Below are 27,971 nucleotides of genomic sequence, written 5' to 3' on the forward strand. Positions count from 1 at the left end.
AGATAAGGTTGGAAATGCAGGTGTAACAAAGTGCCTGTTTAATAAGCAAAATTATTATTATAATCCTCAAGCCATCATGCTAAAGTAGCAGGCTCCCTTATGACTTATGAATTAGTAGATGGCTGTTGTAGTTGAAGGCAGGGATATTGACCTAGGATAGGAAAGCAACTTTGTTAAGACACTAGCAATGAGAAGTTAAATGCATTCATAACCACATACTATATTACCTTGGCATTGAATAAAGAATGTTATGTTAATCATAGAACAATAGAATATCCTGAGTTGGAAGGGACCCATCAGGATCAAGTCCATGTCCTGGCCCTGCACAGGACACCCCAAGAATCATACCATGTGCCTGAGAACATTGTCCAAACACTTCTTGAACTCTGTCAGGCTTGGTGCTGTGACCACTTCCCTGGGGAGCCCAACCACCCTCTGGGTGAAGAACCTTTCCCAAATATCCAACCTAAACCTCCCCTGACACAGCTTCATGCCATTCCCTTGGGTTCCGTCACCGGTCACTAGAGAGAAGAGGCAGTGCCTGCCCCTCCGCTTCCCCTCATGAGGAAGCTGTAGACTGCAATGAAGTCTACCCTCAGTCTCGTCCAGGCTGAACAAGCCAGGTTACCTCAGCCACTCCTCGTATGACTTCCCCTCTAGGCCCTTTACCATCTTTGCTGCCATCCTTTGGACTCTCTCTAATAGCTTTATATCTTTCTTATATTGTGGTGCCCAAAACTGCACACAGGACTAAAGGTGAGGCTGCACCAGTGCAGAGCAGAGTGGAACAATCCCCTCCCTTGCCTGGCTGGCAATGCTGTGCCTCATGCATCCCAGGATACGGTTGGCCCTCCTGGCTGCCAGGGCACTGCTGACTCATATTCAACTACCCATCGACCAGGACCCCCAGGTCCCTTTCTGCGGCACTGCTCTTCAGCCTCTTCTTCTCCTGTTTGTCTGTACATGTAGGGTTGCTCCATCACAGGTGCAGAATGTGGCACTTTTCTTTGTTGAACTTCATACAGTTGGTGATTGCCCAGCCCTCTCATTTAATAATGAGTTCTACCAGCAACAAAGAGCTGCTCCTAAATTTTGCCTTCCCATATTCTGTATGCTGATCTTGTCATCTGTCTCTAAAGTAGCACATACTGAACAATCCTTACTAAGGACAATCCTATTATGCACACTATTCCTTTTGAGACTGGGCTGGTTAAGAAAGTCCTAGATTACTGATTGCCTTACTTTAAGTGATGCTGGATATAAGAAGAGTGATATGACATAAATATATATAATATAAAGAGAGAGCACAACTTTTTACATAGGCAGATAGTGAAAAGACAAGAAGGAATGGTTTTAAACTAAAAGAAGAGAGATTTAGATTAGAAGTTAAGAAGAAATTAATTACTCAGAGGGTAGTGTGCCACTGGAAAAGGTTTGCGCAGAGATGTGGATGCCCTATCCCTGGAAGGGTTCAAGGCCAGGTGGGATGGGGCTTGGAGCAACCTGGGATAGTGGAAGGTGTTCCTGCCCATGGTGGGGGGTTGGAACTAGATGATCTTTAAGGTCCCTTCTAACACAAGTAATTCTGATTCTATTATAACATTCTTTTCATTTAAGATGCTAGTACTTACTCTACTCATCTTGTTTGTATATAGAAGTAGTAATTAAGCTCAGACTCAGGCCTGGGTCAATAGTCAGATGTTTTGTTCAAGTTCCCCCTTGACAGCAGCATGCTCCAACACAAGTACCCCATGACAGAATGGGAGTGGGGAGGGCTATTTGAATGAAGACAAAACAAAAACTACACCCTGCCTTCCCAGTCACTGGTTTACTCATGTCTTATAGCCAACAGGAACTGATCTCTTTTCTAATCAGCTCGGTCTCTACACACTTACTGTGCTGCCAACATCTATTCCATGGTCTTCTCTTTCTGGAGGCAGAAATCAAAGTCCTTATTTAAGCAGACTTTCAGCCAAATATGCAGCAACTAATTTCTACTATACATTTTATTATGAATTTACTCAGTAGTTATATCATGATAATGTATTTTATTGAATTTGTTACAATACAGAAGGTCCCTATGCTAGACATGTAGTTGTCTAGATTGTTTATATGTTATTGACCAACTGTAAATAATGGAAGCAAATATAAACAATCACATTGACATGGGTAAATTTTGTACAGGGAGCTACTACTGTTAGTTTCATACTTTCATTTTAGAGACTCCTGTATCAAGAAGTTAAATAAGTTTAAGAACAGACCTTTAAACAGTTAGCATTATCACCCCATAAAAGCTAGATAAAATTAGAATAAGACCATTGCAAGACTTGGTTCAAGGTCTTGAATAGTTTTCATTTAGTTTTAGCTTATTCAAATTTTTACTCAACTATTGACAAACACAAGTAATGAGAATGACACCACAAGGCCCCATTGAGAGGTGAGAACAATATAACACCATACATCTACTCAATAAGTGAGCAGCAGAGGAGGATGGGACCATAAATTTACCAAACAAGGAGATAATGCAGGAACAAACTATTGATAAGACCAAACAAGTCTTTGGCTTGAACTTTTGTGCTAACTTTAGTCAGATAACCAGCATAGCAAAATTCACATCTATAGAAGCCACTTACTCACATAAGCTCCTTCCCTATAGAGCATGTGTGATAAAATAAATGGGTACTGTGTCTTTAAGTGAAAGTGAAAAAATATTTAGCCAATTGTGATAGTTTCAGTTCAAAACTGTGCAGAAACACTAATTTTGTGTAGTGGTTTTGGTTTGTTAATTTAAGATTTTATTTAAGTTTAAGATTTCTCGGATAATGCACTAAAGAGTGTGGTGGGTTTTGGTGTTGGTTAATCACTAATTGTCGGAACTCAAAATGTCCCTCAGACATTTTCAGAGGTTCCAGGCCTTGGTCAGAAGCATTTTAGACCCTGGCAAGCAGCTGAAAACAGCTGTGATTTTGAGTTTGAGCCATGGAATGAGTTACCAACTTTGAAGGTGGAACAAGCGGTCACAGAGGGTTAGATGGTATAGTAAAAGTAGTTACAAATTAGAGGGGAAATTTTTTTTGTATTGTACAGGGGGGTTTTAACACCTGTACAGGGGGGTTTTACTTTGTACAAGCGGATCAGGAGTTCTAAGATGGAGGAAATTGGGCCTGATCCTGTTCTTCCTCCTTCTTCTTCTTTGCCTCCATGTTCTTGGTGATGTTGGCACTCACAGATTGGTTTAGAGTAGAAAAGCACGTTGTAACATAGATAGTAGGCACTGGGGAAAATCTGTAAACATATAATACGTAATATATCATATAAAAGATAGCAGCAGCCCTGGGCGGGGAGAGAGACGACGAAGACACCGGACAGTGAGGGTGTCAGGAGTGTGTGTGTCTCTGCCTGGGCCGCTGACCAAAGCAGCCGCAGCGGGCGAAGACAATCTTTTAGATAGCTAGCCATAAACTGCCTTGGGACCGAACAACAAGAGGCTGCAGAGTTTTTCTTTGGAAGCACAGGTTGGAGGAGAGACTTTACCACCACACGAGACCCCTGAATCAATCCCGGGGTTCTCACAACTAATGTACTTCCTGCTGTGAGATAGGATTAGGAGAAAGGTAAAGTAGGTTTAAAACTTTAAAAGGGTGTAGGAGTGACAGTCGGGACGGACGGAGACGAGAGATCTCTGAAGCCAGGTTTTGGAACTTGCGGTTTATTGCAAAGGGTGTGGGTGCAGGGGCCCTGTTTGGAGCTGCCAGCCGCAGCTCTGAGAAGGCCTGAAAGAGGAGCCTGAAAGAGAGACCCAACAGAGCAAGAGGGCAAGAGAGGGGCAAGGGAGGCAAGAGAGAGAAGTTCCCGTTACAATACAATAAATCTTCTGTGCTGAATACAAGTACAAGATACAAATCCTATAACATTTACATACAGCCTATAAGAATCATTACATTCCCATACTGTGTTACATTTTAAACCCTAAAAACTACTCTTTGGACCCCTTCTGCCAAGCTACTTGGGTCTGCTCTGACCCTTGGACCTGTCTGCAAGCAGAGGGTATTGTTTAATCAAAAGGGGATTACCTTCAGCTGGCCATACTATTGTTTTCCAGTTGATCAATAACTAAGGCTTGGTATCTCAAAGCTTGCTTTCATTTCAATCTCGCTTGTAGTTTCCATATTCTCAAAATCTTTTGCCAGGCAATCATATTTATAAGGCTTTCCTGTTTCATCTTCCCCAACAAAAGGGTATAAATAAAATTTTATAAACAGTAACTAAAATAAAAAAGTAGTAAGAATCAAGATAAATCTTTCAGAACACTTCTTCTCACAACCTTTTCTTTTCTACTGACAATGTAAAGAAACAAAATTTTCAGTCAGTTTATGACTTCTAAAATAGTCCTTTTTTCAGTTTACTTAGAGAGAGAAATCTTTCTTGTTAATGTTATGGAGACTTCTCTATAAGAGGAAAAACTGGTTTTTTGTGGTTCTCAACTTGGTCATGAATAGCAGATGCCCGGGGAAAATCTGCTATTGTGAAGTATCTCCCATTTTCTGCAAGCCTTCCCACAGCTTGTTTATGGGCTATGTCAACTTATGGGGTATTGTTTTAAAGATGAGTTGGTCAAAGCTAAAAGTTCTCATTATCTATATTTAAAATTATCTTTATCTCTGGGAACAGAGATCTTCTCTTGGGGGTATAGGACTACTTTTTCTCTGTTGAAACTTCTCATGGGATCACAGCTACTTTAACATCTCTTTACTTTGCATGGAGGCCTTTGCTTGATATAAATTTGAACTTTTCATATTTTCATAGTTTCATGTGTTATAGGGAAAAGAGTTTTTTCTCTATAGCTTACAAGAGGATTTCAGCTCTAAAATCAAGGCATCTCTTCATCCGTCTTATCTGGGACTTAACTTTTTTCTCACTGACTATGATGTCTTCATGTTCTTTTACATGTTTGTATCTTGTTCTTTTCTCTTACTTGAGGGAGGATTGAAGCACTGAAAGGGTTAGCATTTTGTTTGAAGCTTGTAGATGGTCAACTTGACCCCGGTGGCTGGGTGTTACAGACGGTGGGAGCTGCAGCTGGGGGGGTGGCTCGGATCTAATTAGCTAGGCTAGAACCTAGTAGCACCAGCACTCTGTGTGTGTGTGTGTGGGGGGTGGCTTCTCCTTCCCCCGGCCTGATGGTTGCGGGTAACTTCTATGGGGGTAAAATCTCAGTGCTGACCTGGGGCTGCTCTCGGGGCCCAGCAGACTCGGCTGGGCCTCGTGCTTGGAGGGGTTTTAGTAAGCAGCTAGATGTTAGTAAGGCTGGTTCTATCTGGCCCTATGGTACCCCTCTCTCCTTGCCTGGTAGCTGATGGGGGGGTCAGCAGACGGTCCAGGGGAAAGGGGGCCCAGCTCCGCTGCAGGGCCGTCTACCCCGACCCCCTGTGGCAGGGGCCGCCTAGCCATGTGATTTTGCTCCCAGCTGGAAGGGAAAGAGGAAGATCCTGGGTTTCTTTCGTCTTTTAACATGTGTTTTTCACAGAGGCGTGTCTAGCTTTCTAGTGGTTGGAAGTTTTGCATCACTTCTCTAAATGTTTCTCATGCAAAACCATGACACCAATGAATATAGTTTACATTGTTGCATATACTGGAGGTTATGATCTTTCAATGTTTGAAGTTTATGGAAGCGGGTAACTAGCATACTGAAGGTGTGCCAGCTTTGTGGATTCATCACCCAGCACCCATGTCTGTGCAGACATGAATTAAACAAATACCTTGACTGTGTGTGGATAGGTTTCTTGCACACTGGGTAGAATCTATATTTGGGACAACATCCTCATTTGGCCAGATTTAGCTAGCTAGTCTCAGCTGTTTCAAACAAAAATATAGGCAAAGTAACTTCTCAGTAGTAGAGCAGTTACCAGTATCACCTCATGAACATTAATTTCAGTTCAGGCAAACCTCCTATGTCTACATTTATTGGCCCCAAAGCAGCATAAAACATCTAAACTGAACTGACCTTAACTTATCCAAAGATCATTTTCATTCACAAAAAATTAAAATCCTCCTTATTCAAGAGACTCCAGAACTTACATGTGTGAACCAGTGTCCTAGGGTGACGTTATGGTGTTTGTATCTCCAATCCTGTGTTCTGTTTACGTTTGATATTATATTCTGTGCTTTCAGAACTGACTCTGAAAGTGAAGGTTTGTTTTGCCTTGTTATCAGCTGGTTCACCTCCCCCCATTGTCGGCTGCCTAGAAAAGGCTAGGGCTGGCTGGCTGGCTTTGCTTTGCTTGCTTGCTTGCTTGGCTTGCTTGCTTTGCCTGCTTGCTTGCTTTGCTTGCTTCTGCTTTTGCCTTTGCTTCCTAGTTAGTTTAGCTAAGCAGTCCAATTCTTTCCCTGGACTGTTGCTTTTTCCTTTCCTCTTCCTGAATACCATCCAACCTGCTCCGGACTGGGATCTGGGAAACACCAAGGAACACCAGGAGCCTGCATGTTGTGATCTGCAGCAGCCATCCCCAGTGCTGGAGAGCAACCCCCAGAGTCCAGACCCGGGCGACCACTCCCAGGAAGGACTTTCTGGATTTGTTCATCTCTTCAGAGTGGTGAAAGAGTTTTGTTGTCATCTGGTGTTGTTAATTGTTTTGGTGCTGGGGAGTGCTTTGTTCGTTGAATAAACAGGTTCTTTTCCACTTCTCTCTCAGAGGAAATTTTTCCTTGAACCAGGTGGGTGGGGAGGGGCCGTGGGGGTTTATTTCCTGGGGGCTCCTTTCAGAGGGTTTTCCCCAAATTTGCCCTAAACTAGGACAACCAGAAGAGTACCTACTGAGTCAGACAAAACACAAGCTGAACATGACATTTTCATCTTTCATCAAATATTGGAATGCAACATATATAGTTTAACAACTTTATTAACATAGTCAAGCAGTGATTGGCATCCACATCTATTATGTCACATCATACAAATGTAGATACAAAATTACTACAGTACAATATATATGCTCTGCATGATTCAAAATGTTTGGTGGCCCCAAAAGCTCTAAAATTCAGCAGCTTATCAAAAATTAAAACAATATTCTATTTAAATGAAGTTCTGTTAGCAAATAGGCAGACTTCAAGAAATATCACTCAATTTAGTACAGTTTGAAAGGTTGCAGGAGGATATGTTTGAAGGATACATTCCAACATTGTGGCAGACACAGAAACATCAGTTTTAAAGCTTTCAAGCAAAACTCATACAACCTAAGTTGTCAGCAGAAAGATCAGTCATCTTTAATTTTAAATTATTTTCTATACTGCATCCAATTGAAAATGTTAGAAGTGCTCAGTATTAATAAGTCAGCAATACATAGCTACCTATTTCTTCCCATGAAAAAAGAAAGTATTACAGTGAAGATTTCAACAGCCAGAGAAACCTGCTTATACCCATCTTTTTTTTCCTAATCTCTTTCCCACAAAGATCACCTAGGCCTTCTCAGTTTTGTTGTTCACCCAAAGTAAGGAATTAGATACCTTAGGTGAAAGTAGCATAATAGAACCAGCTTATAGGAAAGTGATATACTATAAGCACTGAATTCTTTGAGATGCGGACTTGACTTACTTAAAAAGGATAGTCTAACAGCAGACAGGGATCCAGCTTTCATGGAGACATTTTAACTGCCCTCACAAATACATTCAAGTAAGTATCCTTATTATTTTAGGAGAATATACTCTACAAGGCAAGCAACAAGAGTATTCACCTCAGAGTCTTCCATTTAAACTGATTTTCCAAAACTGGCTTGCTCCAACCATTACATGCAAAGAGCAAGCATCAGTGTCAGCCCCAAAAAAGTAGACTGATGGTGCAAGTCATTCTGGTGAATGCATAGGTGAGTGAAATACACAGCTACCAATCAAGCTTTATTTACTCAACATGAGGTTACTGGAAATATGTAATATATCACAAATATGTATGCAAACCATATCAGCATCTACCTGAAGTAACTGCAGGATGTTTTGTAATTTATAGCAGTCATTTCACTGTAGAGCTTAACCTTTATCTAAGATAAAAAGTTACTCTTTAGACCCTATGTAGAAGCTTTATGCATTTATGCTCATAAAAGAGAGAGCATCAAAGCAATTCATCTTAATTTGCAACTTCTTTCGGCAGCAAAATCTGAAAGAAAATATTTCTAACACAATGTTACTTAAAAGCATTTTTCAAGAAATATTTCAGTTGTTTGAATATGGATGCATTCTCCTCAAGGGAAGAAGATTTTTGCACTTTTATCTGCTAATACATTCAATATGAATAAAATAGGTGAAGCAAAAGTCATTATTGTCTAACAGTAGAAGGTTAATTTAGAGTAAGTTTAAGACAGAGCTCCATAATATGAAATACATAAACTGATATAATTGACACGTTTTTATAAGCATGTGTTCTGAACAAAAAGGGTACAAGAGTATTCACCTGAGATAAAGCTAATATTTGAATATTTCTAAGTAGCAATGAGTTTCACTTGAGTAAAACTACTTGAAGTTTTTAAATATACATTTTATTATTATACAATATATGCAGTATAAGTAAATAAAATTGATGTTTACATAAAAGTTCTAAATAAAACCCCACCAAATCCACAGTGTATCACCAATTCTAGTTACAAAACTTATGCTGCTTCATAACTTTTAAAAATTATAATTATTATAAATTTTAAACTCATTCTTCCAAAACGGATCTTTTGAGTACAAGCTTTAAGGAACAATAAACCAAAGCATAAGAATTAGCTCATTACAGTTTAAATATATACATATTCACCAATTTAGAATATAATCAAGCTTTGGAAAAAAAATTATAAAATTTATTATATTTTATTGTCCTCTTAGAATAATGAATCTTCTAATAAGTTTTTCCCAAATGAAAATAGTTGTTTCCTGAATATATAAATAAAAAGAATTTAGTATTGAACATATAATTTCACAGCAATTTAGAACTGCCAAAAAGATGTATTTTATAAGGATTTTAAATACCCTTTCTGTTATCAACTTAGGTTGATCAGCAGCTTTTCTTCACTCTGAATCCTTCAAAAAGGTAAATGTAAAACAGAAAAAAGACATATATGAAAAACAGTAAACACTGACCTCCTGAGGCTCCTACAACAAAACTATTCAAGTAGAAAATCTACACCATTACTTAGCAGCTGCTATTTTGTAGCTTAGCAGACTAACAGCCCTTTATTCAGCGTGAAAGGAGCAAATGAAGCCGTACTTTTATCATGCCAAGAGGCAGAAATACTGGAATGTAACAAACTCACAATTCTACCAATATGAACATTCAGTCAACATTCAAGAACTTTCAAGCCTACACTACGAGAATTGAAATGCTTTTTATTTATCCCATGATGCAATAATTGAATTATAACTGTTAATGCTGATTCAGAACTTTTCTTGCCTCAGATTAGACTCGAAATGGTTTCTGCCAATCTCTGCACTATACTATGCATTAGGAATATAGTTTATCCGCTTTAAAATATACCACAAGGGAACTTACTGATACAACAGACTATTCTGTCAGTACTGTTTATTTCTGCCTTAATTATTTTCTTTGCTGTTATACTAGATCAGTTCATATCTGTACAAATACCTATTAAAATACTATGTACAAAAGCGGTATCCTATGGTAATGTGAGGTGAAGTGGATTTATTTGGTTAAAGGGGCTTTCTGAAATTTAAACAGGTTAGTTAAACCCAGATTCTAGCTGTAATGCTACAGTATTATTTAGGTAGCTTTTCTATTCTACAGTTTGTTTTAATGTCATTTCTCTGAAACTCTTCCCTAATGTTCAAATGCACTCAAAACTATAGCTAATTTGTGTCTAAAATAATATCCTACTGTTTTTTTTTCTTCTTAGAAAACTGATTTCAAAGTTTTTTTAGTGACTAAAACTCTTACGAATTTTCTTCAGTGCTATTAGTTAAGAAAGAATTTTGTATTTGCTACCAAAGCAATGTAATTTGAAAGGAAGTTATCACATGCAAATTTGACCAATTTGAATAAATACTATGTATGAGCATTAGTGAATGTACTTCATACAGTACATATTCAAACTATTCTTCAGGCATAATCCATTCATATTTGCAAAGCCACAAAAATAAAAAAAATGATGGGGTGGAGAGCGGGACACATTTAAAATGTGCATGTAAACCTCTCCCCCCCCCCCCCCAACTTTTAAAACAGCATAATAGCATTTATAAGTCCACAGTCATACAGCTCAAACTTCAGTGCAATGGCTAAATCATTTAACACTCAAAGAACAGAACCATGCAAAGAGTAGCAAGTTCTTAAAAAATACTACACAACTGCAAACAAACAAAACAAAAAATCCCCCACAAACAAACCACAAAACACCAAAAAAAGCCAAACCCCAAACTGTTATCCAATAATCAATTTTGCAATGCAAAGGTGAGAAAAGAAATCTATAAAAAGGCTGTTATGGCTTAGTTTTGTTTTGCAGGTTAATTATGCAGCACTTGAAAAATGGAAAGCTGCAGTTTCACCTCTGACCAGCACAGTTAAGTCTCTCCATTTTCCTTTAACATCATGGGATACTCTTTAGGCAATCTAAATAGAGACTTGCCATTTTCAGATAAACATAAGATCAAGTTTACCAGTTAGGATTTCACCTTCACAGTACATAAAAAAAACACATAGAAAGAAAAGTAAAGGATTACCTTAACAAAGATTTATTCACAGGAATACATGTAAGTAGAGGAAAAAAAGAAAAAAAAATCAACAGAAAAGCTAAACAAATGAAATTAAGAGGATCCAAACCAACTTTCACTCTTTAGCTTTAAACTTGCACCCTTGTGCATTTAATTATATCACAAAGGGCCACCAACACATGCCAATACATTATAGATACCCTGCATTACATCTACTAACTTAAACATCTCTAAGATCATGCTGTGAACAAAAATTAAGCATAAAAGGTACTACATTGAGTGGGAATAAACACAAAGATAGCAACTGTCATCAACTTCTACAATTGTCTTTATGTGCGAATTAACATTTATGCAGCCTTTAACAGGTCTTACCATGTAAATAATTTTTAGAGATTCTGCTAAAAATCACTAGTATATAACCATGCAGAAAGCACATCACACTGACAGCACAGAGGCAAATATTTTGCACAGTTATATCAGCTTTCCACATTGTGCAGGTTACACACAATACGATATGAATCTTAATCTTAACAGATCCTAAAAAGGTATTTCAAGGCCTAATTGTTAACCACAGTACTTTATAACTATATTCTTAATAAAAATAAGACCCACAGAATCTCAGAAAAAAGAATTTTAACTGCAGGTATATTTTGAATTTGTAAACTGCAACATAAGACTGATGTCACATAGGAAATGTATACCAATTTCATTCTATATGATGCAAGCATGATACTTTCCCACTAATTTAAATTACCTCTGATCACTATGAGCCAGAATGCATGCCTGAACCTTAAACTGCATGTTAAGAATAATGCCTTACTCTAGAAATTAAAGCTAATTAATTACAATAACCACATGATGCTACTTTAATTTTTTTAAATGCAAAAATTAAGACGTGAATCTTTCCTTTGATTTGTCCCTCCCCTTACCCCAAAAATGAAAGGAGTGACTCATTTGCAGCTTGCAGGTTACTTCATTTTGTCCAGTTTAACCTCTTTTAATTTTCGACAGGGTTTCTATATTGTACACTGCAAGTGCCTGCTCCTAATACTGACACAAGCTGCATTTTAACTGCACTAATTTAATTTGAGCTATTCATTAACATGCAAATTATCTAGGAGTCCCATTAAGCAGGATGAAATTATGTAGAAAATCCTTACTTAAAAAAAAAAAAACATAAAAAAGGAGAAAGCCTTTTACTGTCTGTGACCTCAATTTGTAGGTTTCCTTTATTGTGCGTAAAATAGTTTTACTCTTTATGCATCCCTATGGTTCAATTATATGGTTCTTAGTTTGGTAGAATTCCCCAGAATAATCCAGAATGTGCTGTTTTGTTAATAGACTTTTTTTTCTTCTTCACATCCAGTGCAGAGTTGTAATAGGAGACTATTTCCACCGACAAAGGCTCCAGATGTTAAAACATTTCCCAACATCGACTTAATACAGTGACAGCAACACCTCCCTCCCACCCCTCCCAGTAGGGTTGGGACTGTACTGTATTCCCTACTGGTTTACCCTTCCCCCCAGTAAAGGGTAACATTTTCCCTGGGTGCAGAGTCTCCCTCATAGTCTCCCAGACTGAAGGACCTGTAAAAGGAAAAGACAGAAGTATAGTTAAATCTTATCTTGAACCTTAACTGACAGATCAGTGCATAAACAAAGAGCTTTTTGCCTTTTTTAAGGGGCAGGTGCCAAACTTTAATACAAAAACAAATTTAAGCCTAGATCTTCCCTTTTAAGAAAAGAGCCCATTTGTACCAAATAAATTCATTAAACAACACCATTTACTTTAAAGCTAGACTGACAATTCCACTATTGTGGCTTAGATTTAAGATAAAAGCAGTCCTATATATTCTAACAGGCTTGTGCCTTTTTAGTACAAGATTATGAGGTAATGTGGTGGTTTTGAATGAGAGGCATTTACGGAAGTGATGCAAAGATTCCTGCCACTAGGAAGCTGTCCACGCCTCTGTGAAAAACACATGTTAAAGACGAAAGAAACCCCGAGAACTTTCCGTTCAGGCGACCAGGTAATACAGCCGGCCCAGCCCCTGTCTCGACCAGGCTGGGTCCTGATGGCCCCTTCCGCGGGGCGCCCGCTGGGCCCCCGCCATTAGCTACCGGGCCGGGTCATGGCTGTGATTTCTAACATCTTGCTGCTGGGCCCTGCCCGGCCGCCAGCCCGGGACCGAGCTGAGTCTGCCGGCCCCAAGGAACAGCCCCGGGCCGGGCGGGCTCGGCCAAAATTCTACCACAACCACCGGGCAGGGGAGAGGAGAAAGCCATCAATTCCCCATTACCCGCCCCCCCCCCCCCCCCCCCCCGGCTGCAGCTCCCGCTGCAAGCTACCAAACCCAACTGGGGCGAGATATTAACTCTTTCAGTACTTCAATACTCCCTCGAGTGAGAAAAAAAACAAAATGCAGACAATATAGAAGAACAAAATGAAAACACTGAAGTCAATGAAGAAATAGTCAAGTCCCAGATGGGAGGGATGAGGAGATTCCTTCATCTTGGGGCTGAAATTCTCTTATAAGACTATAAAGAAAAACTTTTTCCCTATAATGCATGAAGGTATGAGGAGATAAAAGTGTTCAGATTGCAAATATCGAACAAAAAGCTCCATGCTAAGTAAGCAAATGTTAAAGTAGCTGTGTTCCTATGAGAAGTTTGAACAGAGAAGGAGAAAAGAGTGATGAAAATCCTGTGCCCCCAAAAAGAAAGTTGAAATAAAGATTTTTGGAGTTCACTTGAACTAACAAAACAGATTTAACTTTTAGCTTGTAGAATCATGTGTTGAATTTTAAGAAACCTCTGCCATGGTACAAAGGGCATAGGGAAATGTAAATCTTTGAAGCTTCCTGCATAAAAGACAATACCGGAGAAGACCAGGGAATGCAAAGAACCCAGACAAAGAGACCTCTCAGTCTCCAACCATGTCAAGGCTAACAGACATACTCAGATAAGACACCAAAGGACCAAAAGCGCATGCACAGAGGAGGAAAGTTCAAAAGTTCAATCCAGAGAAAGACTACAATTTTCAGCCTCAGAAGACCACCAGAGACCCCCGCGGGACCACCACAGCAAACCACGCATGCCCAGAAGGGCGTGGACCTATTTAGCATGAGAGGCTAGGAGAGGCGGGTCCAGGGGTTGAATATGCATAGAAAAGTTGTGTAATGTATTGCATATGGAACACCTTTGTGAATAAAGATGTGGGACAGACTGCAGCTCGGGGCACAAGTTTTTGGAGAGCTATCTCGCTTGTGCCGGGTGCTGACATACATACCCACTTCATAACTACATCGAGTTGTGGAGTCTATTTATTTATTCCGCATATAGTTTCAAAGTGATTTCAGAAATAGATAATAAGCACCTTTGCCTTTAAATAACTCATCTTTAAAACAGTACCCCAAAAATTGACATAGACCATAAACACAAGTATGAGAAAAACTTGTAGAAAATGAAAGGGATTTCACAAGTGCAAATTTACCCAGGTGGATGCTATTCGTGATAATTGAAAGCCACGAGAAAACTTTTCTTGTGGAGAAGTCTCCATAACATTAACAAAAGAGACTTCTCTCCCTAAGTAAACTAAAGAAAGACTATTCTAAAAGTGATAAACTAAGTGAAATTTTAGGTTTTGTTTCTTTACATTGTCATTGAGAAATAAAAAGTTGTAGGGGAAAGAGAAGCATCCTGAAAGATTTGTTTTGATTCTTATTACTTTTTCTTTTAGTTACTGTTAATAAATTTCTTGTTATATGCTTTTAACGGTTGGAGCCTACTTTACCTTTCTCCTAATTTTATATCACAACAGAAAATGGGAGATACTTCACAATAGCAGATTTTCCCCGGGCATCTGCTATTCATGACCAAGTTGAGAACCACAAAAAACCAGTTTTTCCTCTTATAGAGAAGTCTCCATAACATTAACAAGAAAGATTTCTCTCTCTAAGTAAACTGAAAAAAGGACTATTTTAGAAGTCATAAACTGACTGAAAATTTTGTTTCTTTACATTGTCAGTAGAAAAGAAAAGGTTGTGAGAAGAAGTGTTCTGAAAGATTTATCTTGATTCTTACTACTTTTTTATTTTAGTTACTGTTTATAAAATTTTATTTATACCCTTTTGTTGGGGAAGATGAAACAGGAAAGCCTTATAAATATGATTGCCTGGCAAAAGATTTTGAGAATATGGAAACTACAAGCGAGATTGAAATGAAAGCAAGCTTTGAGATACCAAGCCTTAGTTATTGATCAACTGGAAAACAATAGTATGGCCAGCTGAAGGTAATCCCCTTTTGATTAAACAATACCCTCTGCTTGCAGACAGGTCCAAGGGTCAGAGCAGACCCAAGTAGCTTGGCAGAAGGGGTCCAAAGAGTAGTTTTTAGGGTTTAAAATGTAACACAGTATGGGAATGTAATGATTCTTATAGGCTGTATGTAAATGTTATAGGATTTGTATCTTGTACTTGTATTCAGCACAGAAGATTTATTGTATTGTAACGGGAACTTCTCTCTCTTGCCTCCCTTGCCCCTCTCTTGCCCTCTTGCTCTGTTGGGTCTCTCTTTCAGGCTCCTCTTTCAGGCCTTCTCAGAGCTGCGGCTGGCAGCTCCAAACAGGGCCCCTGCACCCACACCCTTTGCAATAAACCGCAAGTTCCAAAACCTGGCTTCAGAGATCTCTCGTCTCCGTCCGTCCCGACTGTCACTCCTACACCCTTTTAAAGTTTTAAACCTACTTTACCTTTCTCCTAATCCTATCTCACAGCAGGAAGTACATTAGTTGTGAGAACCCCGGGATTGATTCAGGGGTCTCGTGTGGTGGTAAAGTCTCTCCTCCAACCTGTGCTTCCAAAGAAAAACTCCGCAGCCTCTTGTTGTTCGGTCCCAAGGCAGTTTATGGCTAGCTATCTAAAAGATTGTCTTCGCCCGCTGCGGCTGCTTTGGTCAGCGGCCCAGGCAGAGACACACACACTCCTGACACCCTCACTGTCCGGTGTCTTCGTCGTCTCTCTCCCCGCCCAGGGCTGCTGCTATCTTTTATATGATATATTACGTATTATATGTTTACAGATTTTCCCCAGTGCCTACTATCTATGTTACAACGTGCTTTTCTACTCTAAACCAATCTGTGAGTGCCAACATCACCAAGAACATGGAGGCAAAGAAGAAGAAGGAGGAAGAACAGGATCAGGCCCAATTTCCTCCATCTTAGAACTCCTGATCCGCTTGTACAAAGTAAAACCCCCCTGTACAGGTGTTAAAACCCCCCTGTACAATACAAAAAAAATTTCCCCTCTAATTTGTAACTACTTTTACTATACCATCTAACCCTCTGTGACCGCTTGTTCCACCTTCAAAGTTGGTAACTCATTCCATGGCTCAAACTCAAAATCACAGCTGTTTTCAGCTGCTTGCCAGGGTCTAAAATGCTTCTGACCAAGGCCTGGAACCTCTGAAAATGTCTGAGGGACATTTTGAGTTCCGACAATTAGTGATTAACCAACACCAAAACCCACCACACTCTTTAGTGCATTATCCGAGAAATCTTAAACTTAAATAAAATCTTAAATTAACAAACCAAAACCACTACACAAAATTAGTGTTTCTGCACAGTTTTGAACTGAAACTATCACAATTGGCTAAATATTTTTTCACTTTCACTTAAAGACACAGTACCCATTTATTTTATCACACATGCTCTATAGGGAAGGAGCTTATGTGAGTAAGTGGCTTCTATAGATGTGAATTTTGCTATGCTGGTTATCTGACTAAAGTTAGCACAAAAGTTCAAGCCAAAGACTTGTTTGGTCTTATCAATAGTTTGTTCCTGCATTATCTCCTTGTTTGGTAAATTTATGGTCCCATCCTCCTCTGCTGCTCACTTATTGAGTAGATGTATGGTGTTATATTGTTCTCACCTCTCAATGGGGCCTTGTGGTGTCATTCTCATTACTTGTGTTTGTCAATAGTTGAGTAAAAATTTGAATAAGCTAAAACTAAATGAAAACTATTCAAGACCTTGAACCAAGTCTTGCAATGGTCTTATTCTAATTTTATCTAGCTTTTATGGGGTGATAATGCTAACTGTTTAAAGGTCTGTTCTTAAACTTATTTAACTTCTTGATACAGGAGTCTCTAAAATGAAAGTATGAAACTAACAGTAGTAGCTCCCTGTACAAAATTTACCCATGTCAATGTGATTGTTTATATTTGCTTCCATTATTTACAGTTGGTCAATAACATATAAACAATCTAGACAACTACATGTCTAGCATAGGGACCTTCTGTATTGTAACAAATTCAATAAAATACATTATCATGATATAACTACTGAGTAAATTCATAATAAAATGTATAGTAGAAATTAGTTGCTGCATATTTGGCTGAAAGTCTGCTTAAATAAGGACTTTGATTTCTGCCTCCAGAAAGAGAAGACCATGGAATAGATGTTGGCAGCACAGTAAGTGTGTAGAGACCGAGCTGATTAGAAAAGAGATCAGTTCCTGTTGGCTATAAGACATGAGTAAACCAGTGACTGGGAAGGCAGGGTGTAGTTTTTGTTTTGTCTTCATTCAAATAGCCCTCCCCACTCCCATTCTGTCATGGGGTACTTGTGTTGGAGCATGCTGCTGTCAAGGGGGAACTTGAACAAAACATCTGACTATTGACCCAGGCCTGAGTCTGAGCTTAATTACTACTTCTATATACAAACAAGATGAGTAGAGTAAGTACTAGCATCTTAAATGAAAAGAATGTTATAATAGAATCAGAATTACTTGTGTTAGAAGGGACCTTAAAGATCATCTAGTTCCAACCCCCCACCATGGGCAGGAACACCTTCCACTATCCCAGGTTGCTCCAAGCCCCATCCCACCTGGCCTTGAACCCTTCCAGGGATAGGGCATCCACATCTCTGCGCAAACCTTTTCCAGTGGCACACTACCCTCTGAGTAATTAATTTCTTCTTAACTTCTAATCTAAATCTCTCTTCTTTTAGTTTAAAACCATTCCTTCTTGTCTTTTCACTATCTGCCTATGTAAAAAGTTGTGCTCTCTCTTTATATTATATATATTTATGTCATATCACTCTTCTTATATCCAGCATCACTTAAAGTAAGGCAATCAGTAATCTAGGACTTTCTTAACCAGCCCAGTCTCAAAAGGAATAGTGTGCATAATAGGATTGTCCTTAGTAAGGATTGTTCAGTATGTGCTACTTTAGAGACAGATGACAAGATCAGCATACAGAATATGGGAAGGCAAAATTTAGGAGCAGCTCTTTGTTGCTGGTAGAACTCATTATTAAATGAGAGGGCTGGGCAATCACCAACTGTATGAAGTTCAACAAAGAAAAGTGCCACATTCTGCACCTGTGATGGAGCAACCCTACATGTACAGACAAACAGGAGAAGAAGAGGCTGAAGAGCAGTGCCGCAGAAAGGGACCTGGGGGTCCTGGTCGATGGGTAGTTGAATATGAGTCAGCAGTGCCCTGGCAGCCAGGAGGGCCAACCGTATCCTGGGATGCATGAGGCACAGCATTGCCAGCCAGGCAAGGGAGGGGATTGTTCCACTCTGCTCTGCACTGGTGCAGCCTCACCTCTAGTCCTGTGTGCAGTTTTGGGCACCACAATATAAGAAAGATATAAAGCTATTAGAGAGAGTCCAAAGGATGGCAGCAAAGATGGTAAAGGGCCTAGAGGGGAAGTCATACGAGGAGTGGCTGAGGTAACCTGGCTTGTTCAGCCTGGACGAGACTGAGGGTAGACTTCATTGCAGTCTACAGCTTCCTCATGAGGGGAAGCGGAGGGGCAGGCACTGCCTCTTCTCTCTAGTGACCGGTGACGGAACCCAAGGGAATGGCATGAAGCTGTGTCAGGGGAGGTTTAGGTTGGATATTTGGGAAAGGTTCTTCACCCAGAGGGTGGTTGGGCTCCCCAGGGAAGTGGTCACAGCACCAAGCCTGACAGAGTTCAAGAAGTGTTTGGACAATGTTCTCAGGCACATGGTATGATTCTTGGGGTGTCCTGTGCAGGGCCAGGACATGGACTTGATCCTGATGGGTCCCTTCCAACTCAGGATATTCTATTGTTCTATGATTAACATAACATTCTTTATTCAATGCCAAGGTAATATAGTATGTGGTTATGAATGCATTTAACTTCTCATTGCTAGTGTCTTAACAAAGTTGCTTTCCTATCCTAGGTCAATATCCCTGCCTTCAACTACAACAGCCATCTACTAATTCATAAGTCATAAGGGAGCCTGCTACTTTAGCATGATGGCTTGAGGATTATAATAATAATTTTGCTTATTAAACAGGCACTTTGTTACACCTGCATTTCCAACCTTATCTTGTGTATGGAAAGGTAGCTGTTCCAACATATCAGTAAAATTGTATTCTAGTGAATTAGTTATGCTTCATATAATATAAACAGGGAGGAAGACTTGTTATACAGCTCTGTTAAGCAAGGAAGATTTGTGTACTTACCTCTAATTGTGGGACTGCAGCCACAATGCATAAGGCTAAACTCCATAGTAAGCTGCAAGGCGCTCTTTTAAGGGAAGAGGAAACTGGTCAGAGAAACGCCTCCAATTCTCATCCCCGACTTGATTTTTAAATCCATGAAGAATCTACAAATGAGAGGGGGGAGGGAAATAAAAATAATCATTAAACAGTAGATACACGATCATTATTTACTAGCAGCATATGCAGTAAGCAATAAACTGCTGGATTCTGCATATGTCCATTTGAATTTCTCAGTTTAATATTCAAATGTTACTAAGAGAAAAAGGAAGTCCATGAAACTTCCTAGCCTGGTTCGGTCTTTGGACTACTATTCATTGCTTATCTTCCATGTGAGTGGCAATGAAGTCACAAAGCATAATTCAAGGGTGATCAAAAGAGACTTTAAGCCCTTGGGATGGTTAGTGAGGGAAGTAGGAGCACAGGTTATTTTTTCCTCTGTTCTTCTAGGTGCAGGCTTGCTGGATTCCAATGAGATTAATCTTTCTCAAAGGAGGAAGAGGATCTTGGGTCAAGAGCTAGCGGAGCTTATTGACAGGGCTTTAAACTAGATTGATGGGGAAGGGGAACATCATCAGGTTTAACAGTGATAAGGTGTGGGATGGCATGCCATCTCACTCATAGTAGATGGATGCTGGAGCCAGCAGGAGATGCCTGGAGCCTGAAGAAGGATCAAAGGTCAGCAGGAGAGAACCTGAAGGGCAGCACAAAGGAATTCCATCCACCCAAGACAGAAAGCTTCATCTGGGGCCCAACATAAATGCCTCTATGCCAATGCACGCAGCATAGGGAACAAACAGGAGGAGAAAGACTATAATCTTATTGGCATCACAGAGACATGGTGGGATGATTCCTATGACTGGAGTGCTGGAATGGAAGGATACAGGCTCTTTAGGAAGGATAGCCCAGGGGAGATGAGGAGGGTGTGTTGCCCTCTATGTCAGTGACCATCTAGAGTACATGGAGCTCTGCTTGGGGATGGATGAGGAGTTGACTGAGAGCTTGTGAGTCAGGATTAAAGGGAGGGCAAGGACAGGTGACATTATAGTGGGGGTCTGCTAAAGGCCACTCAACCAGGAAGACTGAGCTGATGAGAGTTCTGCAGATAGATAGGAGTGGTCTCACATTCACAAGCCCTGGTCCTCATGGGGGACTTCAACCACCCTGACATCTGTTGGAGGGATGATACAGCAGGGCACAGGCAATCCATAAGGTTCCTGGAATGTGCTGATGACAACTTCCTTCTCCAAGTGAAAGAGGAGTCCATGAGTAGAGGTGCTATGCTGGACCTTGTTCTCACCAACAAGGAGGGGGCGGTGGGGAATGTGAAGCTCAAGGGCAGCCTTGGCTGCAGTGACCATGGAATGGTGGAGTTCAAGACCCTTGAGGCAGCAAGGAGGGTGCACAACAAGCTCACTGTCCTGGATTTCAGGAGAGCTGACTTTGGCCTCTTCAGGGATCTGCTTGATAGAGTGCTGTGGGATAGAGCCCTGGAGGGAAGAAGGGCCCAAGAGAGCTGGATGATATTTAAGGATTGTCTCCTCCAGACTCAAGAGCAATGTATTCCAACAGAGGAAATCAGGGAAGAACACATGTGTGGATGAACAAGGAGCTCCTGGACAAACTTAAACACAAACAGGTAGCTTACAGAGGGTGGAAGCAGGGAAAGGTAGCCTGGGAGGAATACAGAGAGATTGTCCAAACAGTCAGGGATCAGGTTAGGATAGCTAAAGCCCTGATAGAATTAAACCTGGCCAAGGACATCAAGAGTAACAAAAAAGCTTCTTTAGGTACATCAGAGATAAAGGAAAAACTGGGGGAAATGTGGGTCCTCTCAGGAAGGATATGGGAGACTTGGTTACCCAGGACATGGAGAAGGCTGAGGTACTCGGCAACATTTTTGCCTCAGTCTTCATCAACAAGTGTTCCAGATACACTGTTCAAGTTGCAGAAGATGAAAGCAGGGACTTGAGACCAGGTTTGAAACCATTTAGGGTACCTGAAGGTGCACAAGTCCATGGGACCTGACAAGATACATCCACTGGTCCTGAGGGAACTGGCCAAGGATATCCATCATATTAAAGATATTTAAGAAGTCATGGCAGTCCAGTGAAGTTTCCCCTGACTGGAAAAGGGGACACATAAACCTCATTTTTAAAAAGGGACATAAGAAACTCCCAGGGAACTACAGGTCAGTCAGCCTCACCTCAGTGCCAGGCAGGGTCATGGAGCAGATCCTCCTGGAAGCTACGCTAAGGCACATGAAAAACAAGGTGGTGATTGCTGACAGCCACCATGGCTTCACCAAAGGCAAAACAAGCCTAAAAAACTTGGTGGCCTTATATGATGAGGTTACAGTAGTGGTAGATGAGGGAAGAGCAACTGACATCATCTACCTGGACTTGTGCAAAGCATTTGACCCTATCCCGCATGACATCTTGGGCTCTAAACTGAAGAGATGTGGATTTGATGGGTGGACCACTCAGTGGATAAGGAATTGACTGGATGGTCACACTCAAAGTGTGGTCAACAGCTCAATGTCCAAGTGGAGACCAGTGACAAGTGGTATCCTCAGGAGTCAGTGTTGGGACCAGCACTGTTTAACATCTGTGTCAGTGACATGGACAGTGGAATTGAGTGCACCCTCAGCAAGTTTGCCAATGACACCGAGCTGTGTGGTGGGGTAGATACACTGGAGGGAAGGGATGGCATCGAGAGGGACCTAGAGAGGCTTGAGAGGTAGGTCTGTGTGAACCTCATGAAATTCAACAAGTCCAAGTCCCATTGCCCATGGGAATCACATGAGGTTTAATAAAAACAAGTGCTGGTGCTGCACCTGGATCAGGTCAACCCCTGGTATACAACAGGCTGGGGGGTGAACAGATTGAGAGCAGCCCTGCTAATAACAACTTGGGGGTGCTGTTGGATGAGAGGCTGGACATGAGCTGGCAATGTGTGCTTGCAGCACAGAAAGCCAATTGTATTCTGGGTTACATCAAGAGGTGTGACCAGCAGGTTATGGGAAGGGATTCTGCCTCTCTGCTCTGGTGAGACCCCACCTGGAGTACTGCATCCAACTCTGGAGTCCTCAGCACAGGAAGGACATGGACCTGTTGGAGCAAGTCCAGAGGAGGCCATGAAGATGATTAGAGGGATGGAGCACCTCTCCTACAAAGATGTGCTGAGAGAGATGGGGTTGTTCAGCTTGAAAAAGAGAAGGCTTTGGGGTGACCTAATTGCAGCCTTCTGGTACCTGAAGAAAAATGGAGAGGAACTTTATACAAGTTGTGTTTGTGGACAAAAAGCTTGACATGACTCAGCAATATGCACTTGCAGCCCAGATACCAACTGTATCCTGGGCTGCATCCAAAGTAGCATGGCCAGCAGATGGAGAGAGGGGATTCTCCCCTTGTACTCCGCTCTCCTGAGACCCCACCTGAGTATTGCATGCAGCTCTGGGGTCCTCAACACAAAAAAGATGTCTACCTGTTGGAGTGAGTCCAGAGGAAGCTACTAAGCTGATCAGAGGGCTGGAGCCCCTCTTCTATGAAGACAGGCTGAGAGAGTTTGGGTTGTTCAGCCTGGAGAAGTGAAGGCTTCAAGGAGACCTTAGAGCACCTTCCAGTACCTAAAGGGGGCTTATAAGAGCTGGAGAGGGACTTTTCACAAGGGCATGGAGTGATAGAACAAGGGGGAATGACTTCAAATTGAAAGAGGGCAGGTTTAGATTAGATGCTGTGAAGGTGGTGAGACACTGGAACAGGTTGCCCAGAGAGGCTAACTCCCTATCCCTGGAAGTGTTCAAGGCTAGGTTGAATGGAGCATTGAGCAACCTGGTCTAGTGAAAGGTGTTTCTGGCCATGGTGGTGGGTTGGAACTAGATGATCTTAAAGGTCCCTTCTAACCCAAACCTTTTTATGATTCTATTATGCTAATGTCTTTCTTAAAGGAAAAAAACCCAACATTTCAGTTAAGGGTGACATATACAATATCACTACGATTAGCATAAAGTATATAAATATATATTCTATATAAATATAAATATAACTAAATATAAATATAAATGTGTGTGCAGTTTTAATGACTATGGTGACAACCTAGAGTTAGGCTAAATATTTTGTCAATTGACACAGTTTATATGTTAAGATTACTGAGTTCACATTCATGTTTTTAAACCTGTAATATGTTCTGGGAGGAAAGCTGAGCCAGAACCACTGCCAGCATTTGACAGAATGAATGCCTGTCAATTTCTTGCAAAAAACCAAAAGTATCCTGTGAGAGCTGTGTTTTTTCCATGGAACTTGTAGAAAACTGTTACTAAAAAGGAAGCTATTAAAATCTTTTGTGTTTTGAAAGAACAGGGATCCACAACATAAGAGGGGAAAAAAAATCAAATCTATAGGTTTCAGTCTGGACCCTCCAATGTAATAAATTAACTGAAAGCTACAAAAATTGAATGACACTGTCAGAAAGGTCTTAGTATTTTAGCTCCTCTTAATAGAAAATAATGCAGTCTCTAAAGTTTTGGGTTGTTTTTCTTTTTTAAACTCAAGGGTAGATAATTGTGGAACAGTCTATCATGAAAACATCCTCACAAAAAAGGCAATGTCAAAGTTAAAGCTCATGATACTGAGTTCACCCTCAACACAACTTTCTCACACAGAGCTGTTTTTAAACAGCATGTAGCAATAATATTATAGTGTCACAAATTAATTTACTGCTTTTCTCCCTGAAAGAGACCTTCCACAGACAGATTCACCTCTCTTTCCTGACCCAAAAAGTCTGATTTGCCAGCTGCCAAGAAACTACCAAAAAAATCTAAATGTTCAGGTACAACAAAAGGAACACTTTAAAAAATTATCTTACAGGACAATTTTAGCAATTGAGCTTCAGTTACAGTATTCAGATATCTTGCTTTTATAAAATGTGATACAATTAGGGTATATATCAGATCTCAACACTGGGAGCTCATGCACCTTTGCTCTTGGAAGGAGTATTTTATCTCTTAGCTCTAGTGCTCCAAAACCAACAAACCAATCAACCCACCCCCCCCCCCAAAACCCAAACACTATGCACTATCAAGAGAAAGACCTTGGGGGACTACAAATTCTTTTTCTCATTATTTCTAAAAGGCATAATTATAGTTGGAAAATATGTAACTGCACTACAATAATCATGTATTCAACTAACATAAAAACTCATTCCAATGAGGAAGTAATCTAAAAAATTTGTATGCCATCACTCGAAGAAAGCTTTGTCTCTGTCCTTGCTTGGCAAAAACCACAAAAAATGCACTTTAAAAAGCAAGGATGTCCTTATGCCAAGTGACCAAGAAACACTGTCTACTTTGAATGCATTAGATCCCACATGGATATCCTGGAAAGAATCTCAAAAAGTGGAGCATAGCTTATTGAAGTAAGCATTGAATGCTAAAGGACCAGGACAGAAACATGTACTGAAACTGCTTTGGACAACCATCACAGACAGCATCCTGGACTTTCTTTTAAGCTTGTATTTCTCATTTCCTTATGCTGATGCTAGAATACACACAGCCATGCATTTCCTGACTCTGATATTCCTTTGAAGCTTCTCAGATATTTGGTCTCCTAACTAGGACAGTGAGAATTTTTGTCTTTGATACTCAAGACATGATTCCAATGTTCTAGTCCGTTCTGGTGCACACACTTGGCATTACTTGAAGAGGAAGTGCCAGTATTGGCCCACAATCCAAGTATGTACTTAGAAATATGTTCCATTTTATCTTTAAGAGGACCATTAACTTTTGACATACATCTTTCCTAAAACTAGAGATTTCACTTTACAACATACGAGAAAAACCACACAACTGAACAAGAACAGCATCCGTGCATGAAACTGAAATAAGTTTATTTTGTTCTGGTTTTTAACTGAAGACACTAGTTCATAAACACAATACATTACTTTGCGTCTCTGTGTGTGTTTTGTTTATTTCACACAAGGCAAACAGTCCTTTTGATTAAATTCTGTTGACACTGTCTAGGGATGCATTCTTGGCTATCTCTCTGCATAAGTCTCTTGAAGACTTGCTTATCCAACAGGAATTCTGAGGAGGGTTAAGCAGTCCCAAAAACTTATTTTCAGCTGGAGCAAGATAAACAGATCAGAATACTACCAGAAGATTTTCCATTTTCAATTTTCTAGATATTTAAAAAAAAAAAAACCATTCTTCTTGGGGGGGATGAGTCTTAAACCACACAGATATCATTTTCTAGAAAAGCAAAAAAAAAAGGGGGAAAAAAAGTTTTCTATGTGGTATAAAACCCCCTGTTCTTCCAAATTTAGCCAAAACATAGTAGGCTGGGCATTATAAAAACATAGGTTAAAAAAACCCCAGATTTTTATGATGTTTTGTTTGAAAGTTTATGACTTTGCAAGAAAGCCTTCATGACCATGAATACAATAAGTGTTAATAATGGAAATAAAAAACAAGAAAAAAAAAAGGACTCAAAAATAACCACAGTTTAAATATACTAGAAACATTACCTTACAGAACATGTCTCGGAGATCATCTTTTGGGTTAATCCACGATGCAACAGCATCACAAAAAAAAATAAAGTCCTATAAGATTAAACAATCACATGGGTTAGGAACCTCACATTTATAGGTCTGAAAACAATGTCCAATGTTTGTTCTATGAACTATGCAGGGTATCTAATCCTAACTCACAACTTTTAGTTTTATGCCTTTATTTTCTAGTTAATTCAGACAAAAATGGTAAGCTATTGTATGTTTAAGTATATGGAAATAGAAATAGCTGAGTGTAGGAATACCTTTGTTTAATAGGATTTTTTATTAAATTGAACCACAGTTAAAAACACCCCAAAACAACAAACAAACACCTCTTCCCCTCCCACACTACACTTGCCTAACTAATCCTTTTAGTACACATTACAAGTTTGAGAACCAACCATTTTAGTAACAATCAACAAACTCAGGATCACACTTGCAACTTACTCTCATGTATTTTCAGTCGGGAAAAAAGCTGTTGTATTTTTTTAAGCAGAGCCAGAAGTTGTTTCTGGGAAACCCAGAATGTGTACATGTTCAAAACTAAAGTCCCCCTAAAATCACTATTTTGCATTACCTCCTACTATACCATTAAAACATCAGTCTTAATTATTAAGGTGATAGTGCATGTTTTTGGATAGGAACTGAGGATAACAACTACATTGGAGGAGAGCTTGGATAATGAAGAGTCTCCTTAATTGCTCACTCCATTTAAGATGTGTGAAAGAACAGACAGCAGAAGAGGAAAATGCTAAGTACAAGATAGGGGATACGTGAAATGAACTGAAAAATTCAAAACAAGATAAAGGTTCAATTGTTGTATTTCAGGAAGAAGGATTCCAGGCAAAGGAGAGGGAAATTCACCTTTATTTTCCTCTTAGAAAATATTGCCTTCATACAGCTTTACCTTGGAGCTGCACAGACTAAAGAGCAAATAATAATCTATTCTTGAGATGTACAATTTATTTTAAAGGGATGCATCTTCCTTGTCATGTTGACTCTTTAAGCAATATATCCTAAGCTGAAAGAGAATCTTCCCTGACCAAGTTTTAAGAATGAAGGGGTGGTTATTGTTGTTGTTCTCTTTCTTTTATTAAAAGCCTAGATTGTATCTGAAAAATAGGTTTCAATATGTCAGCTTTTGCCTTGTATTTTCATACATATCATCAACATAAAAAAGACTGATAGAAGTATCAAAATACAGTTAATCAAAGTTCATTATTGACATATTCCTTGTAAGTAATAGACAAAAAATTAATTTAACAATGCTATCTTAGTTCCATAAGTGATAATTACTGAAGCAGAAATCCTGAAGTATCATGATATGTATAATTTGAAATAGAAACATTTTGGTCTCCTTGAGACCTAAAAAGAAGTTACAGCACATACTATTGGGAATCGACATCAAGCTAAATATTTTTCATACTCCGTATACAGCTTTCATTAAATTTCCCATGAGCAAAGAAAAAAGAAGTTAAGATCTATTTATGTATCTTACTTGGACTACTCCACTGGGGTTGACTGAGATCATGGTACATATCCCACGGAACGCTGAATCCTTTTCCTCATTGTCTCTTATGTTTCGCAGAGAAGTGCACCTAGTAAGTTGGAGAGCAAAATTTAACTAATTCTATTACTTTTTGATTCAATCAAGTCAGGACTAGATGACAGCATTTGATGGAATAAGTCACACTGATAAGATTATCTGAAACACTATTTTGAACACTTAGAAGGATACTTGTTGCACACAATATTTACTAGTATATTCCCATTAGGTATCATCTACAGAATCTTGCTTTCCTGTTGCACTATATGCACTATATAGTTAGAAAGTGTGACCTGTATTCCATTAAATACAAAAGAAACACATATAAAATAATTATAGAAATGATCATTATTAGAAATGGAACATATAATACTATTGCAATATGAATTACGTCAGATATCACTTAAAGAACAATTATTTAACCTTTATAGCAGCAAGCAAGCTATTTTATACATAACAAGTATAGAAATAGATTCCTTACAACAATTCAAGCCTCAGTAAGTAATGCACAGTTTAAATTTTAGTGTATTTGCATGCATTGTATTATCATTCTCATGGATTTTAAAATGCTCTTTCATAGTCAAGCTATAACACGCAAGCATGTGACAATCTTATCCCATGCATAAATTAGTCGTTAGCCACAACATAAAGAATACAT

At 39.6% G+C, this 27,971-nt stretch overlaps 1 protein-coding gene across 5 annotated transcripts in view; it reads right to left on the minus strand.

Moving 5' to 3' along the window:
• Positions 1-6,881: 6,881 nt before the first annotated feature.
• Positions 6,882-27,971, minus strand: part of LOC116806923 (transportin-1) — a 149,197-nt gene continuing 128,107 nt past the window's right edge. For 2 of the 5 annotated variants that reach the window (XM_032744741.3, XM_072922980.1), the window contains exons 23-26: positions 27,266-27,365; positions 25,744-25,818; positions 19,186-19,328; positions 6,882-12,273 (exon numbers count right to left, since the gene is read on the minus strand). In XM_032744741.3, the coding sequence (XP_032600632.1) occupies positions 19,221-19,328; positions 25,744-25,818; positions 27,266-27,365 (283 nt within the window). In that variant the 3' untranslated portion in view covers positions 6,882-12,273; positions 19,186-19,220. Of the gene's footprint in view, positions 12,274-19,185; positions 19,329-25,743; positions 25,819-27,265; positions 27,366-27,971 lie in introns of those variants that run through there. The other 3 variants (XR_012053305.1, XR_012053307.1, XR_012053306.1) reach the window with 3 other exon arrangements.

This window comes from Taeniopygia guttata, chromosome W (assembly GCF_048771995.1).
Source record: "Taeniopygia guttata chromosome W, bTaeGut7.mat, whole genome shotgun sequence".
NCBI classification, from domain to species: domain Eukaryota; kingdom Metazoa; phylum Chordata; class Aves; order Passeriformes; family Estrildidae; genus Taeniopygia; species Taeniopygia guttata.